The 16,450-nt window shown below is 42.3% G+C and overlaps 1 protein-coding gene across 2 annotated transcripts in view; it reads right to left on the reverse strand.

The window, feature by feature from the left end:
* The window catches only part of Pappa (pappalysin 1), a 242,584-nt gene that overhangs the window by 43,528 nt on the left and 182,606 nt on the right, over positions 1 to 16,450 (reverse strand). For both annotated transcript variants that reach the window (XM_021160402.2, XM_085839245.1), the window contains 3 exons: positions 14,539 to 14,752; positions 6,623 to 6,791; positions 4,148 to 4,331 (listed from right to left, as the gene is read on the reverse strand). In XM_021160402.2, coding sequence (XP_021016061.1) covers positions 4,148 to 4,331; positions 6,623 to 6,791; positions 14,539 to 14,752 — 567 coding nt within the window. The remainder of the gene's footprint in view (positions 1 to 4,147; positions 4,332 to 6,622; positions 6,792 to 14,538; positions 14,753 to 16,450) is intronic.

The following is a 16,450-nucleotide window of genomic DNA, read 5'->3' on the forward strand; positions in this document are numbered from 1 at the left end:
AGTCTAGAAGTGCAGGCAATGGACTCTGCAGGATCTGGATTTCCAGCCCCTAGCTATCTATCCTTCTTCCTGCATTTACCCAGTGGCTCTGAAGAAAGCACTGTATGGCATATACACTCTGCGCCTTTGAAAATGGCCCATATACTCTGAAGGATGTTTACTACAATGAGGGATTTTTGGTTTTGGTCACAAATACGTACTTTTAAAACATGCACAAAAGAACATGGAGTTAATGCTGCTGGTATCGGCATCAAACCAGTTACTGTTGGAGGATGGATAGACTATCTAGAGTTTTGACCACTCAGGCATGTTCTAATCTCTCCTTCTAAATTCCTCATATACAATTAGCTCACATTGTTTCTATGTTTAACTGGCTGTAGAAGAGACACTTATAACCTCATCAGTACCATACCCTCCCTCTTCTTATCCCCCCACCTGTGCTTTCTGGAGAATGTGACTAAAATCATAAAATGAAGTGAAGGCTGACATTTCTAGCACAGTATGAAAGTATAGATATCAGACACTAGGTTCTCACCAGTTGGGGTACTCTGTCATTTCATTTGTTCATTGTTTTTAATTTTTTAGGATTTATTTATTTTTATGTGTGTACAATTTTATTCTAATTTATTGTATTAGTATTTTGCCTGCAACTATGTGTGTATGTATGATGTATATCCCTAGTGCCTGTGTAGTGCAGAACAGGGTGTTATATCTCTATAACTGGAGTTATAGGTGCTTATGAACCATTATGTGGGGTTTGGGAATCTAATCTGGGTGCTCTGCAAAAGCTGAAAGTGTTCTTAACTGTTCTTCAAGACACTGTTCATCTTGTAAAGCTTGATGTTTAACTATTTCATTTATTTTTTGAGATTATCATCTAATTATAACATTTCCCTCTTCTCGTTCTCCCCCCAACACCCGTATACATATATCCCTCCTTGCTCTTTTTAAAAATAATGACATGTTTTCTTTAATTATTGTTACAGACTTAGATGTATATATATATATATATATATATATATATATATATATATATACACACACATATATATATATATGTACATATATATATATATATGATCTTTTAAAGTCAGCAAATTAGTCTTGCTTAGCCTGTCTCCAAACATGTTTTAGGAACTTCCCCTCTCTAATGTGGTGGTAGTGGTTGGTTGGGGTTTATTTTGTTTTGTCTTTTTCATGTTTGTATATAGTGTGGTCCCTGTTGAGGCCCTAAGATAAGGGTCTATGTTTTGCTCATTCTTTATTTCCAAGGCCTAGTTTACTGTCCAGTATACAGTAATTCTCCAATTTCCATTTGTTGCATGAATGAAGCATTATGAATTTATTTGTGATTTTGAAAGAGTTGTTCAGCCTCTCTAATCCTAATCAAAACCTACTTCTGAGTTCTTAGTCAACTTTTTAAGTTGAACATTTTAAGATGTGGAAGGATGCAGATCCCTCACAGTTTGCAGAGAACAAGAATTCAGTTTGCTGGACTAGAATGAGGACAAGCAAGCTTTCCAAAGGCTATGACTGCTACAATTGCAAAGATATTCCCTTTCATTGTTCTTGGTGAGGATCAGACACTAACAGAAGTTACAGAAGAAATGATAGGATAGGGGGTGTGGGGGACTCAGTGGGGCAGGAAACAGGGCACAAAGGACTTTAGGTTGATTTCTCAAAAGTAATACATGAGAGTCAGCTATGTATGGACCTTGAAAAAGAAAGGAAGAAGGTGAAAGATTCAGAGAGGTAACAAAAGAAACAGCTAATTTTCTAAATGTATACCTCTAAGCTACAGGGATCCCAAGAACTTAAAGCTACATCAGACTTGGCACTCCCAGAAGGTCTGTCAGACACTTCATCCATAGAATATCTACTAATGAACCTGTCCAAAGAAAAACTGCAAAAAGTCATTCAATGAAAGGCTTATAGAGTAAAGAATTCAGAGCAGTGGCAGATCAGGTACACAGGTAGACGCTACCACCCACCTAGCTTCTCACCTTACATGTAGATTCCCTTACTAATGTAACCCAGTTTTCTTTCCAAATATTAAAAAGGAAGAAGAATGTCCTATAAGGCAGTTGTTTTCAGGGATCATTGATAGAAAATCCTTCTTAAGATGGAAAATAAAGGAATCCAGAACACTGCTTATGTCTGTGCAAACATGGATGGAGGAAGGCAAGTGTGAGACATAGGAAGACATAGGCTCTTTGATGGCAAGCACTCCTAAGCTTATCTGTTAAGTAGGTCTGTGGTGGGTCACAGGAGCAACATTGCTCAGCTAAGATCAAACAGCTGGCAAAGGACAAAACCAGTAGTATCTGGGGTTTCTTATTTTTAACTTATTACTGCATCTTGTGTATTTCTTACTCATGTGCATAGGTATATGTGTGATATGTGTGGGTACATGTATGTCACCATATGGAAGTTATCAGGTTCTTTGCTGGATCCAACATGGAACTTTCTGATTCTACAGTCATTACTTCCCGTATCCCCTCCCCCATACACACACGAGATAGTGTAAGTGAAGTACCATCAAGAACCTCCAAGTGAGAGTGCAACTCATCCAGTCCTTGCTGCCAGCAGGCCCAAGTAGGAAGCTCAGAACAAGGATCTCTGGGCAAGATACTGCTGATAACCAAGCTACGTGGACTACCAGCTGGTCCTCACAGACCGCTGTGGAAAGTCAAGGTGTTTCCCTGAATTTTCAATCGATGGGCAAAATGCGAGTTCCTATGAAAGCACCCTTCTATAGCAATGTCCATTTGCTTCATGCATAGTCACATAAACAGTGGCAGAAAGATTTGCTTAATGATTTGCCATTCTGAGAGCTTTAAGAACCAATGCTAATTTATTTGGATTCTTTTTGCATGGGCCTCTAATTAAGAGAGGTATGATTTTCTTGTTATTAATACACCCTACATCTTTTTTTGTTTGTTTGTTTGTTTTGTTTTGTTTTTTTGAGACAGGGTTTCTCTGTATAGTACTAGCTGTCCTGGAACTCACTTTGTAGACCAGGGTAGCCTCGAACTCAGAAATCTGCTTGCCTCTGCCTCCCAAGTGCTGGGATTAAAGGCATGTGCCACCACTGCCCTGCTTACACCCTACATCTTACTGACAGACAGAGCCATCTAATGGGATTGGATTGTTTAGATTCTATCAGGAGTTCTCAACCTGTGGTTGCAACCCCTCGGGACAACCATTTGATAGTTTCATTCTTTTCTTCCCCTCTTATCTTTAATTCTAATCTTCATAGAATCTCAAATGAAAATTCTATATCTATCTTACTCAAATCTTTGATAGAAAATGAGGAGGAGCTATGGGATGAAGCCCGGTTGCACTTTTGCTTTTCTTAAGGAACAGCTTATAATTAAAGTTGGGTCTTATATTCTTATATTCCTTTTCCATCACAGCACTCAAGTTCCCAGCCAATACTTTTTATTATGTTTTAGTACAGGTCATTCCCTTGGCTTCTGACCACATATCCATTGTCTACAAAGGCTGCAAGATCATAAACCTTTGGGGTCAATCTTCCTTTGAACAACTGAGGAGACTCTTGTTGCACACCACAGTACTTAAATCTTAACCATACACAGTAGTTTATCTGCTGTTAAGAGAATACTGAGAAATACTCCCAAAATTCCTACACTCAACTAACTCTTCATTCATACTCTGGCATGATATGCCAAATCAGACCTGGATTACAACATGGTCTCCGTCGCTAACATGGCAACCTTAGGCAAGTTCTTTAATCCCCAGTAATTGGTTTCTCCCTCTGGAAAATTGAAAGACTAGTCACACTTCACAAGGTGTGCTGGGTCTTATTTGTCCACAGTAAACTAGATATATCAGTTTAAATATAACTTTTTCTGTTCCCCTCCCCCACCATATTCTTACAAGATTTTCAAAACTTTAAAGGGGGTATTCATATCTATTTTTATTCACATATAAATTATTGTACACATTTTTTAATTCTTGGCTGTACAACCAGATGGTTGACATGACTATAAATGGTAAAAAGAAACCAGGAACAGACACAAGTCTATCTTCCTGATGGTGCCTGAGACTCAGAAGGAGGTTGGGAAACAGCCACTACGTTCTCAGAGATGATAGAAGCCAGGTTGAGATAAAGAACTCAGAATACCTTTCAGCTGGGCAGGGTGGCGACACTGAAAAGAACATCTTCTACCAAAGGTGGTACCCTCTGGACAGGAGAAGGAGGCAGCATAGACGTGATGGTGATCTGGGATACCACAGTCCACCGGCTCACATGCCACCTGCTTGTTCCATTTGCCCTCTGTACATGTCACTGTGATGCTTGGCCCTACCTGAGAGACAGAGAAAGGTACAATGATGGGGATCAGACAGGTGCTCCTATATGAGGAAATATTCTTCTCCACAGGCGGCACATCAGAGTCTTATCTAGGAAAGAGCTAACTCATTCTCAATGTTTGACTCAAAGTAATTTTTAATAACTCCTCAACTGTACAGATTAGATACTTTAATCCCCATTAAATGACACAGAAATGGAAGCCTAGAAATATTATATGAGCAATCTCAGGTTACCCACTAAGAGAAAAAGCTAAGTGTGACTTGAACCCAAGTAATGTGGTAAGAAATGCAATCTATAAGGTATTCTAGGTATTTCATCACATGATAAGAGTCTTGAGGTTCAGAGACCTCACAGAGAAAAACTACTTTTTATAAAATAGACTCTAAAACACATTAAATAGAATATCAGAAGCTGATCTTGATATCTGTTCTTGAAGGGGTTTGCTTAGAGATAGCTAAATCCTTGGTACTAAGTTAGGGAGTGCCTTTGGGTACAGAAGACTTGATGACTTTCCATGGGAGGGTCCTCTCTCTACGTCTCCCGTTGGTAACATGAATGGATTGGACCCAAGGAAACACTATATGCTACTGCCTATTTTGAAACTTAGTGGCTCCAGAGAAAAGACAATTTGAATAATTAAGAAAAAATACATTGAAAGGAAACACATTTATGAACTGTGAACTGTCTGGCTGATTTAAACCAAACTAGAAAATGGCAGGGCTGTGTAGGTGGAAGGGTGAGGCCATGCTATAGAGCCAAGAGAAGGCCTGTCATTCCAGAGTCTTCCATTCAAGGAGGAAGCAGCCAAACCCCTGGGGGGGTGAGAAGGCCAAATGTTGATTTGGGATTTTTAAAAGCAAAGGACATTTTCCTCTCCTAAGTACACATCAAAGGGAGCAGAGGCCTTTCACTGCCAAGTCAGCCTAATTGTTTCCATAGGAGTTCAGACCTGCCATGTGTGACACACGGAAGTAGGTGTCTAAGACAAGCCAGTCTAGAAGCTCTACACAAATAGGCGTTCCCAGCAATAAAGAACATAACCCTGTGTGCTAGCAGCACAAATAGTCTCCTGGTCTAGTGGTAGGACTGTGGAAAAGCTGCATCTATAGAGACAGCTCTGGAATTTCCAAAGCATGGGACTGTTAAACTTGTGACACTCACTCCCTTTGGACCTGACACTCCTAGAGCAACATCAGACTAAAGCAGGGCTTTCAGTGTAAATTATCTCTACACACTACCAACAGATTCATGCAGGACATATCCCAACTTACAAGTCTTCCATCGATAACATTCCCTGAGTCTGTCCACTGTCGATTTCACTGCTTACATTCCATGCCACCCCCATGTGGGCAGCCAAATGAGGCCTTTGTCTATCAGGATTTCATCATGCCATGTCCTTCCACAGCTTCTTGCTGCTATAACAACTTCAAACGTCCCAAGTAAACTGGCAGGATCTGGCACCTGTGGACTCTGTTTGACCCTCTAGCCTCATGACTTGCATGATTTTCAAAAAAAGAAAAACCAGTCTCCACATGCGGTACACTTACAATACTAACAGGTTTCTACATACACTCCTCTGCCAGTACCAGAGCATACTTTTCTTGCTGGTATCCTGCAGACACATCTCTGCCCATCAAACCATTTCTCAGTTCCTATGTCACTTCCTCCAGGGCATTTTCCTAAAGCACCCCTCCCCCCAATTCTGTAAAACCTTGTATGCCTTTCTCTGTCTCTGTGCTTTCAGCTAGTCACTATGGAACAGATCACTCTTAAGAACTTCCTTTCTTCAGGACCTAGCACAGACTCTGATTTATGATGAACTCATGTTTTGGAATGAATGAATGAATGAATGAATGAATAGACACTCATAGACTGAGAACACCCATCTACCTAAAATAGCTCATTTCATTATGCAGAAGTTTGAGGGTCAGCATCTCATTCTAATATGATCTCATTCCTAGATCATAGATCTGAATTCTCTGTAACAACACTGACAAATGCTGCCTGTAATAATACTCCTTGGACAGAAGCCCTCTTCTTAGAGAATTCCAGCAGATTTGTTTGTTGGTTATGTGGTTATTCCATTCATTGTAGTGAATCTACATGTATATATGTGTACTGTGTTGTGTGTATAGATCTATCTGAGAAAAAGGTGGAAAGAGAAGGAGAGGGTGGGAAGGGGGAGGTTTTATTTATTTGTCTTATGTGATAACAGTATTTCCAGTGCTGGGGATTCTGCAGAGAGCCCATTTTCCACCTGTCAGCCTTTCCTCTGAATCCACAAACCTGGCTCTTGATTAGCTCATCGTCCCGCTGTATCTGCAGCACATAACCTGTCTGGCAGCTCACAGTGCACTGGGCACCATGGTAGTGGTGGTTGCTGGAACAGTTGAGAGAAGCATTCCCCACGGCCAGTTCTGGGCACTCAGCAGCTTCACAGGCAAAATGCACACAGCTGGGGAGGAAGAAAGAAGGAGGTGAAGAGGGATTTCCTCACAAGCCAACTCTACTCCAGCTAGAAGGCCTCTTCCCAAATTTAAGGAAGCGAACCCTGAAGAGAAGAGCACTGAGACAGGCAAAAGCAATTTCCCTGGTCATGGTTATGGCTTATGAAGAATACAAGACATGGAGGCTGGCAGTCCTGGATTCAAATCCTTTCACTTGAATGCTTCAGTGAGTGCTGACTTCCAAGAGTTGTGGGGAGGATTGGATCTGATAATTTCTAAAACACATGGAGCCAAATTCCTAGCACATTTTAAGCCTCAACCAACAGTAGCTAATGTTAAACAGACAGCCTGCTGGATTTGTTACCTAGGAATTGGGTGACTTGGACAAATATGTTATCTATTGGCACCTCAGTATACCTACAAGTTTATGCCACTTCACAGAGCCATGAGGCCTGGTGACAGTGGCAGGGAACATCTCTCAGATGTTTAATGTAACTCACAAATACTTAAGGAAAATGTACAGAAACCATGCCTTATGTCTTGCTCTGGCTGCTATCTTCACTGTTTAGCCAATCTGAATTCTGCACAGTCTTCAAATCAGAGTTAATTCTATAGGAGGCGCTCCTTTATGTCTCTAGATGAGTTTCATCACAGACATTTTTGCCTTCTTGTCTTTCATACTGTTGCCTCCCACTCGACACATTTCAAGTCCAGGATGTAGGTACCTACCAGGCACCCAAATGTTTACTAACCTTTAAGGATACGAGTAAAAATGACATAATCCCCTTTGTGGTTTGATAGCCTTTCCCATTAAGCTATATGGACCCAGGCACTCAAGAACATTGAGTTCTCAGAATCACTGAGAACATATCTAAATGCGCTCCTGTCATCCTTGCAGGAACCCTATGAACTAAGTGGCATTTGGGTTTATAGTTGAAAAGATTGGAGCCTGGCAAGAATAAATTACTTGTTTACATTCCCACTCCTATGTGTGACCCTAAGGTCTTCACAGCTAGCTTTCCTCTAGGGTGTGAAATAGAACATTACTGTGGGTAGGAACAATGCCTGTTACATCCTGTTATACTGTGCATTATGAAGAAAAACAGCTTGGACCCAGACGCTAACTAAATTGAAGCAACTGGTTGCCACACCTTCAGTGGCTTGAAACTTCTACAGCCTTGTCAGACATCAATGAGAGGAGAGGCCCTTGGTCCTAGAAGGCTCAAAGCCCCAGTGTAGGGGAATGCCAGGCTGGGGAAGCTGGAGTGGGTGAGTGAGTGAGGAAACACCCTCAGAAGCAGGGGGAGGGGAAATGGGATAGGGGGTTTTCAGAGGGGAAACCAGGAAAGGGATAACATTTGAAATGTACATAAAGAAAATATCTAATAAAAAATTTTTAAAAAAATATAAAGTTGCTCCAAAATACATATTAAAAATGAAAAAGAAATATTGTTTTCAGTAGCAGAACCCACAGTATAAAACTTTATCTATGCTTACCCTAAAACCTTGCTATTAGGCTCTAGGGCTATACAGGTAGCTAGATTTGAATCCAGATTCTCAAGTCTGGATGTCCTGGTTTTCCTGGTGTCCTCGTGTGTTTGTTTATTTTGTATTTTATTTTTTTTAGTGTGTGTGTGGGGGGGGGCATCAAGACACGGTCTCCTTCTGTATCTCTCACTGTCCTGGATGTCACTATGTACTCCAGCCTGGCCTCAAACTCACAGAGTCTTATCTGTCTTTGCCTCCCAAGTGCTGTGATTGAAAGCATGCACTATTGTGCCTGGCATTTGTTTTATTGTTGTTTGTTTGTTTGTTTGTTTGTTTGTTTTGATTTGTTTGTTTTGTTTTTTTGGGTTTTTGTTTTTAATCTAAAAAAGGAAAAAAAAAAGTTTGGCCAGGAGCATCTTCAGAAGGATGCTCCGAACCTTCATGATGTCTGTTCTGATTCCCCACCAGTATTTTGATTTTAGGAGGGAGTACAGATCTGGATACTCACGTTCTCAACTACTCAACTTATCTAGTGAGGGACAGAGCAGGAGATTTTTGAGGAAGTAAAAACCCGCAAAACATTTCATGAGCAAATCTAGTTTTTAAAATAGCCAGACAAGGACAATCCTTTCATACAGGGCTCAGACTCTCTTGGTGTAGCTTTCTTGTCTCCTCACACTCCTACAACCTTCTGAACAAGGCAGCATTCTGTATCCCCTACTGAGCTATTAGGGCAACATCATGCTGTACCAATGCAGAGATCTGGGAGAGGCTGTGACTGTGGAGTCAGCCTGTGTGCTTTGACAACAAGCATTGCACTACTCACATTGTTCAAGCTCTGGGCAAAACCACATGAACAAAACAGCTTACTCTGTAAGCTGGGAGCTCCCGAGTTGTCTCTCTGACCTCTGCCTTATAATTTGGACATTTGGACTCTGCGCTCTCAGAAGGCCCCTGGGTTTTCATCCTATCAGGATTCAGAAAGAAAACATCCTGGGGCGATTCGAGGAGAACCATAGCCTCTTCCCTGCTCTATGCACAGCATGTTTCTTTAGTAGACTAAGAAAACTGCAATACTTAATTTCATAGAATGAAACAGAGTGTGGGAAAGAGGAAAGTTTACGCTCAAGGTACAGCTCAGTAAATTGTCCCATGCTCAATCTGAAAAACTGTGCAGTACCCTGGTCTCCTGATCTGGACATTGGCAGCAGTCGCCTGATTTGCCTGTCAGAGTTGTCACCAAATGAACTACCATCCATTCATTCATTTAATAGATGTGAACCTGACATCTCACTGGAGATGGTTCTGTTAGGAGGATAAATAAGGTATCTATCTATCACCCTGGGTATTGAAGAGAAAGTACGCATACTCCAGTGCCTACACAACTGCAGACAATGGTATATACAGTAAGATCATTAAAATCAAAGAGAAATGATTGCAAGCCATTGTTTTGGTGGGAGGATGGGGATTCTTTTTAATGGAAGGATCTATGAAGAATAGAAATTCTAAGTAAGACCTGGATGAAATGTGATGAAAATTTACAACATTTTGGGACCCGAGGATCCAGGCAAAGTGGAGAGGCGGTATGTAGAACCGTGATGGGATGGAGCTTGGTGTACTTGTCAACTGGGAATGTTAGTACAGAATAAATGCTCCAGAAGAGCAGGAACTCCATGACAAGAGGGCTTTTACATTCTGTCTCTCTCTGCTATTTAAGGGAAATATCCCGTGCTTTGGAGAACTTCCTTATTAACAGGTTCTGTGCTTAGACAAGAGTGGGTGGTTGTGAACTAGTGAGATCAGTGAGATTTCTTTATTCCAGAGCAGTGTTCTCAAACTTCCTGATGTGGCCACCCTTGAATACAGCTCCTCCTGTTGCTGTGACCACCAAACTATACAATTCTTTTCATTGCTACTTCATAACTGTAATTTGCTACTGCTATGAGTAATAAATATTAATGTTTTCCGATGGTCTTAGGTGACCCCTGTGAAAAGGTAATTTAAGGCTGAAAATGTTCATGACCCACATATTGAGAAATGTTCTAGACCTTGTCAGAACATTGAATCTTTTGATGCACTTTGATGATGTTCAGAATGGGCTAAAGGGGGGGAGGATTATTTTCCAAAATCTAATATCCCTTCTACTATGGGGTGATTCTTAGGACCAATATTTTCTTAGAATGTACTTTGGAAGTAAAGCATTCTTGGTTTTTCAGCATATCTGTCTGCACATGGCTTGTAGACTTGCAAAGAAGAAAGACAGAAGAGGAAATGAAGTTAGAAATGCCAGGCATTAGCCACTGACTCTCACTATAACATCTCTGCAACTGCACAAGGACTCCTTGAGGTAACACTATTCCCATTTGAGAATATACATTTGGAGTTGCTTGCTTTAGCCTGGACAGAGTTCCCATAGACATCAGCCCCTATATTCCTTAAGGTCTTGTTCTTTCCAGTTCTATCCCACTATCTAGAAAGGTTGTACACATACACAGCAGAGGAAAGATGACTGGTTGTCTCTCATACCTTACCACAATACAGGTGTGATTCATTTCTAAAATCCAAAACTAAGGAATACGAAACAAAAGCCTTTGATTTTTAAGAGGGAAATTTAACACTAGGGATGGATGGTCAATAAAAAAGAAGAAGGAATGAAAGAAAGTTAGTTCTCTGAAGGAAGAATATGGCTGAGGGTGGCTGAAAAGGTGAATGAATGTACCATGTTCTCACACTGAGGCAAAGACGATCTCTCTCTCTCTCTCTCTCTCTCTCTCTCTCTCTCTGAGTGTGTGTGTGTGTGTGTGTGTGTGTGTGTGTGTGTGTGTGTGTATGTGCCCACATGCTCCTGTGTCTATTTACTTATATGTCCAAGATCTTCACGAGGCCAGAACCATTTGTGACACCTCAGCAATCTTTTAGCTTCCCTTCCTTCCCCATAGAGAACTGAAATCCCACACCTACTGGATGACACCTAGGCAAATCTCCCAGCCAGGACAAAGTTGGCATTGAAGGGCTGAAAAGGACTTTTCTTCTGGCTCTGCTCTTTAAGTCCTCTCTTAACTCCTATGGCCTTCTGCTTAGCTATAATTGCGTCATTAAAGGACAGTCACCACCATCACAACAACAGATGGATGGCCATATGGTCAAAACTAGAAAATGAGAGGAAACGTAACCTGGGCACCAACTCTTCACGTCATTTGGGAGAGACAGAAAGAAGTTAGCCTTATAGGACCTCCTTTTACTGCCCAGGAAAATAGTTTAAATACATAGCCTACTGAAATTTATAATATAGTGTTTGGTTTTCATTAAAAACCACATAGTACATGGATGGGTGGATGGATTGGATGGATGGATGGATGAATGGATGGATAGATGGATGGGTATATGGCTGGCTGGCTGATGGATGGTGTGTGTGTGTGTGTGTGTGTGTGTGTGTGTGTGTGTGTGTGTGTGTGTGTGTGAAAACAGTGTAGGAGGGGAAAGAAAAGGAAAAGAAGATGGACTATGTAGAGACAGACACTGGAACCTCTGTCATGACTACAGTCTTTCTCCTTAAAGAAGCCTTTAGCCTTCTACTCCATCCCTATGTTTTCCCATTTGTGCACCATTCTCCAAGAAGATAGCGCTGAATTCCACAACTGGAGCTCTAACTTGAAGTCTGATCCTATTGGTGGAGGAGGGCTCTGAATCCATGCACAATAATGTCCCAGTGCTAGGAACTCTTGAATCCAGATCAGAAAACATCATCTAGATTGATTTTGCTGTAGCACTGCTTCTTTCAAGGTAGCTCACTGGATCTCATAGAGCTCTTTGTATAGGAAAGTGGGAGGGAGAAGAGCAAAGGCTGGAGGGAGGAGAGAAAAGTGTCTGGATGGGAGGGAAAATTGCCTTTTCCTGCCAGGAAAACAGCCTAGAGTAAAGTGGACTGGTCCAAGAAGAGCCAACTGGAGTCTCTGCTGTAAAAACCTATGATATGGACCTCTCTGCCTTGCCAATTTCAAGAATAAAGGACCATATCCCAGGCCTTTGTACATGTTGTTGCTTATCTTTCTCTTTCTTGTCTTCTGAGTTGTTTTACTACATTTGCATGACTGTAGAGTCCTGCCTGTTTTTATCAATGCCTCTGCAGCTCCCCAAGAACAGCTGCTGTCCTTTCCCCACTGGGGCATTCAGAAGGATCCTGCAGCTTTGCAGCCTCAGCCCTCTGTGCAGCCTGGTCCAAGTGCAGGGCCCAGTAAGCCAAAGCCTTCCTGGCTGCTTCTGCAGCCCTTAACCAAAGAAGGGTGAATGCTCACACATAACAAGTCCTAAAGATTCCTCTTCTCCCATTCATGTCCTCGATGCATTGGGCAGGGGTTGTCCCACTTACTGCCTACTCTTCATGGACTCACTGGCTGTTTCTCTGAGTCCCAAACCAGGTGTGAGGATTAAATAAAGTAATGCACTTATCATGGGCTTAACAGAAGTTTGTTCCTTCCTCTCTTTTCTTACTTTTCCTAGCTCTTGGAATTGTAGGCTGTGAAATCTGGAAGGAGCTACAGAAAATACACTATTCATCAACATCTCTTAAAGAGAAATGGAGGCTTGGAGAATTGGGGTTGACTCCAGTCCACAGTCACATGAAGCAGACAGGATGATGTTTTGTCCCAGATCCGTGTTTCTCTACCACTAAAGAACTGTGGAGTCATATATCGACTGATTTGTTTCAGAGGGTAAACACTGATTGCTCAGCACATAGGAATCATTAGTTAAGAGCTCTGAGAAGCCTGTGCTAGCTTTGGTCAGCTAGTGGATGGTACAGAGAAGTGGCTGGAAATGGGAACACACTGTGAAAAAGATCCAATGGATTTGCATTTTTCCATCGACATTGTTTTCCTGGGTCCCGAGAATTAACTTATTTTTATAGAGGCTGGAGAGCTGGGGATAAAGAAGTGCTATTAGGATGAAATATGACAATGAGGGATATTTAAGGAGCTCTTCCATCGCAGTGATTGCGACACACTTTGCACAACAGAAGCTGGAGACTGTGGGTGCAAAACAATGTGGATTTTGCAACCACCTTTTCTGTCCTCTATGGGAGCAGGGGCTTGGGAAAGGCTAGTGTCCCCCTCCTATCACCAGTTCTCTTCCCTTTCTCTGCCCCCAGGTGTACAGGGCAGAGCAGAATGGCCACATAGAGGGCTTCACTCTGCAGAGGCCACCAACACACGAACTCTCCCTCTGGTTCTTATTAAACAAACAAGAGAGACACTCAGCAACACTGGATCACTTCCCTTTATAGGGCCCCAGAACCCTAGATGGTGACACTAAGTTTGAATATGTTCTTTGCCCTAGATCATCTCTGAGGTTTCTTCTACTTCTGCCTTTTAAGAGCAATAGACAGATTTCTTCACACAGAGGCATCATCATTGTGGATGGAAGGTGACTGTTGTTAAGAGTCCTCACTGATACATTAACTTTGCACAGTAAGTATCCTGCAAGGTCATTTTTGCCTACAGTGTAGTACTTGAGCCTCACAATTACACCTATGGGTAGATGTCATAATCTACATCTTCCTAAATAGGAAACCGAGACTCTTAAAAGAGAAGTGATTCATGCAAGGACATGCATCTGAGAATCAATAATGTGGAGATTCAACCCCAAGATGAGCGTATTCCCCAAACTCATTCTTTCAAATAAGTACTGTCCTTTCATAGCAAGAGCTGAACAGCATTAACAGATACTAAATCAAAGGCACTAATTGATGTGATGAAGTAAAAACACAAACTCCTCCACTGCTGGGGAAATATCAGGCCCTAGGCCTGCAGAAGATAAGGGAGTTTCACTCATTAAAATACACAGTGAACTGGGATGAAGCTACTGGCAGTCACATCATCTGCAACTGAAGAGGATCATGTCACCTACTATGTCTACACCATCAAAATAGAATACTAAGAACCAAGAGTTAATATATCTGCCCTGTCATTTTTCAGATGGTCATGTTGCAGCCGAGTGCAGAAAATTGCTATGTCTAGTTCACTTTGTATCCTACCATCAACTCAGTAGCTGCAGGACAGGTGGAAAGAGGGTTCCTTTCTACTTTCTAGTAGTTCACTCCAACATTCAAAGATTTTTGGTCCTCTCGATCTTTAAGGACAAGCTGACCAGATGTCAGAGAATGGAGACTGGAGAAACAGGTAGAATTTAACAGCAGCAGCAGTGCCTGTTCAGACTCTCTGTCTCCACTTACTACAAATGATCCAGGGTGAGGAGGCCCTGGTTGCTTACCTCTGCTCAGCAGGGCTGTAGGTCTCTCCTCTCTGGCAGCTGCTCAGGGTGACGGGGTCAAAGTTGTCGAAAGAGCGGAGGGCCACCCCCGAGATGGCGACCAGGGGCGAACTGAAGCTCACATGTACCGCCTGGCTGTGGTAGAAGGGCTGGCTGAGGTCATGGACCACAGGGATAATCAGGGGATTGTTTCTGCAGCTCAAGACATGGAGGCCTGTCAGGGGAGACAGAGGGCCGAGGGGCCAGGCTCATTACTCAAGGCCAGTCACGCCCTCCCCAACGGGCTCTTCCCGAAGCCCCAAGACCCTTTCATGTCACTCCACAAAAGCACCATTGGGCGGCCAGTGAGGATTTTGAGTTTGATTGAAAGTTTCTTTGTCTGCCTTTTTTCCGTGCTTCCAAATCTTTCCAATCCCCCTGCCTCCCTGGCCCCTAAGCTTTCCTTCACCTAATGCTCACAGTCTCTCCCTCCCCCAAATGGCCACCCTCATCTATGGCTTTCCCTCCCTCCCTCCCGCCCTCCCTCCCACGTTGCTACAGGACTTGAAGGTTTGAGCCTTCGGTGTTCATGCTGCTTGCCTGAGCTCTCATAAAGATGGGAGAAATAATTTGTAAGAGCAAACCTTTCCCAGAGTCAAAAGCTCACTGTTAACGCTAATCAGTAGACCTGTGAGCAACCCTGGGTAGGAAGGACCTCTGCCCAATCTTCAAGGATGGAAACTGGAGTCCATGAACAAGCACAGCATGGTTGCAGCACAAAAGACATGTAGAACCCAAATTTGTCTCAGACGAGAGTTCTTTCATGTTTTATTGTTCTTTCTCTCAGGTTTAGGAAGGGACGGATGGTAGCACAGAAAACGACACATGGATTCCACAGAGTAAGGAGTAGATTTGGCAGGTGAGATGGAGTCGGGCCAAAAACAGGCTTCAGTGTTTAGCTACGTGCTGGTGATGGAATTCTAGCAAGTTCCTAAACCTTCATCTCTACATTGTAAAAGTAATGTGGTTTTGACCATGTGCTGACAGATGGGAGAGCGCTCCTTATGGGTGGAGGAAGTCTTGGACCCATCAGGTGTCCTTTATCTGCTTTACATTCTCAGTGACACTAAGCCTCTGCTCTGTAGTCTGGACAAAGAACAGGACGATCCGATAGGGAGAGACAGGGAGCCGGCGAAGCCTTAGATAAGAACAATGGGATCCAAGGAGCTTTTGGGCAGCCTGACATTTCCACTGTCTGCTCCTCACCCTTTGCAGTGCCAGGATAACTATGAAAATGTTTGCTTGTAAGTTCAGGAAACTTCCCAGGAATCTAGGGAAGTCCTAAGAGATTTTTCTTTCTCTTTCTTCGAGATATGTTTTCCCTTTGCCTTAAAGCTGCTAAATAAGCAAACATGTAAACACAACAATAAAGTTCTTCTTGCTTCTTTGGCTTCTATTTGACCCTGAACTGACCCTTTGTCTGCTTGCTTCTGCAGAGTTTTGAAATGGGTTCTTCTACACAATGATGTGCACACATCTTTGAAGTGCCAGCTCCAGGACACACCCGGAATTCCAAACACTTGCAGAGAATAGGGTGTGGTTAGTGCCAAGTTTTATACTAGAAATGGTCACAGAAGTGACAGGTAATGTCCCACCTAACCATATGGTACACTTTTTAATGCAATCCAAGAGTACCTAGCAACCTTTGAGCAGGGTGCTGTGATATCAATAAAATTGTTCACATTTACAACATGAGTTAACAATAAATATGGGATTCAAACTTTGAGTCTTAATTTTAGAATCATTCCTCTACTGATATCAAGACAAGAATGAATGTGCTCAGGTGGTGCATTATTGGGAGCAAAATGGTCCTTGACCTCACAGATACCACTAGGGAAAGCAGAGATGTTAAATGTGCAGTATTGTCTGTTCA

Source organism: Mus caroli, unplaced genomic scaffold, assembly GCF_978045245.1.
Source record: "Mus caroli unplaced genomic scaffold, Mus_caroli_1 scaffold_6, whole genome shotgun sequence".
Taxonomy (NCBI): Eukaryota; Metazoa; Chordata; class Mammalia; order Rodentia; family Muridae; genus Mus; species Mus caroli.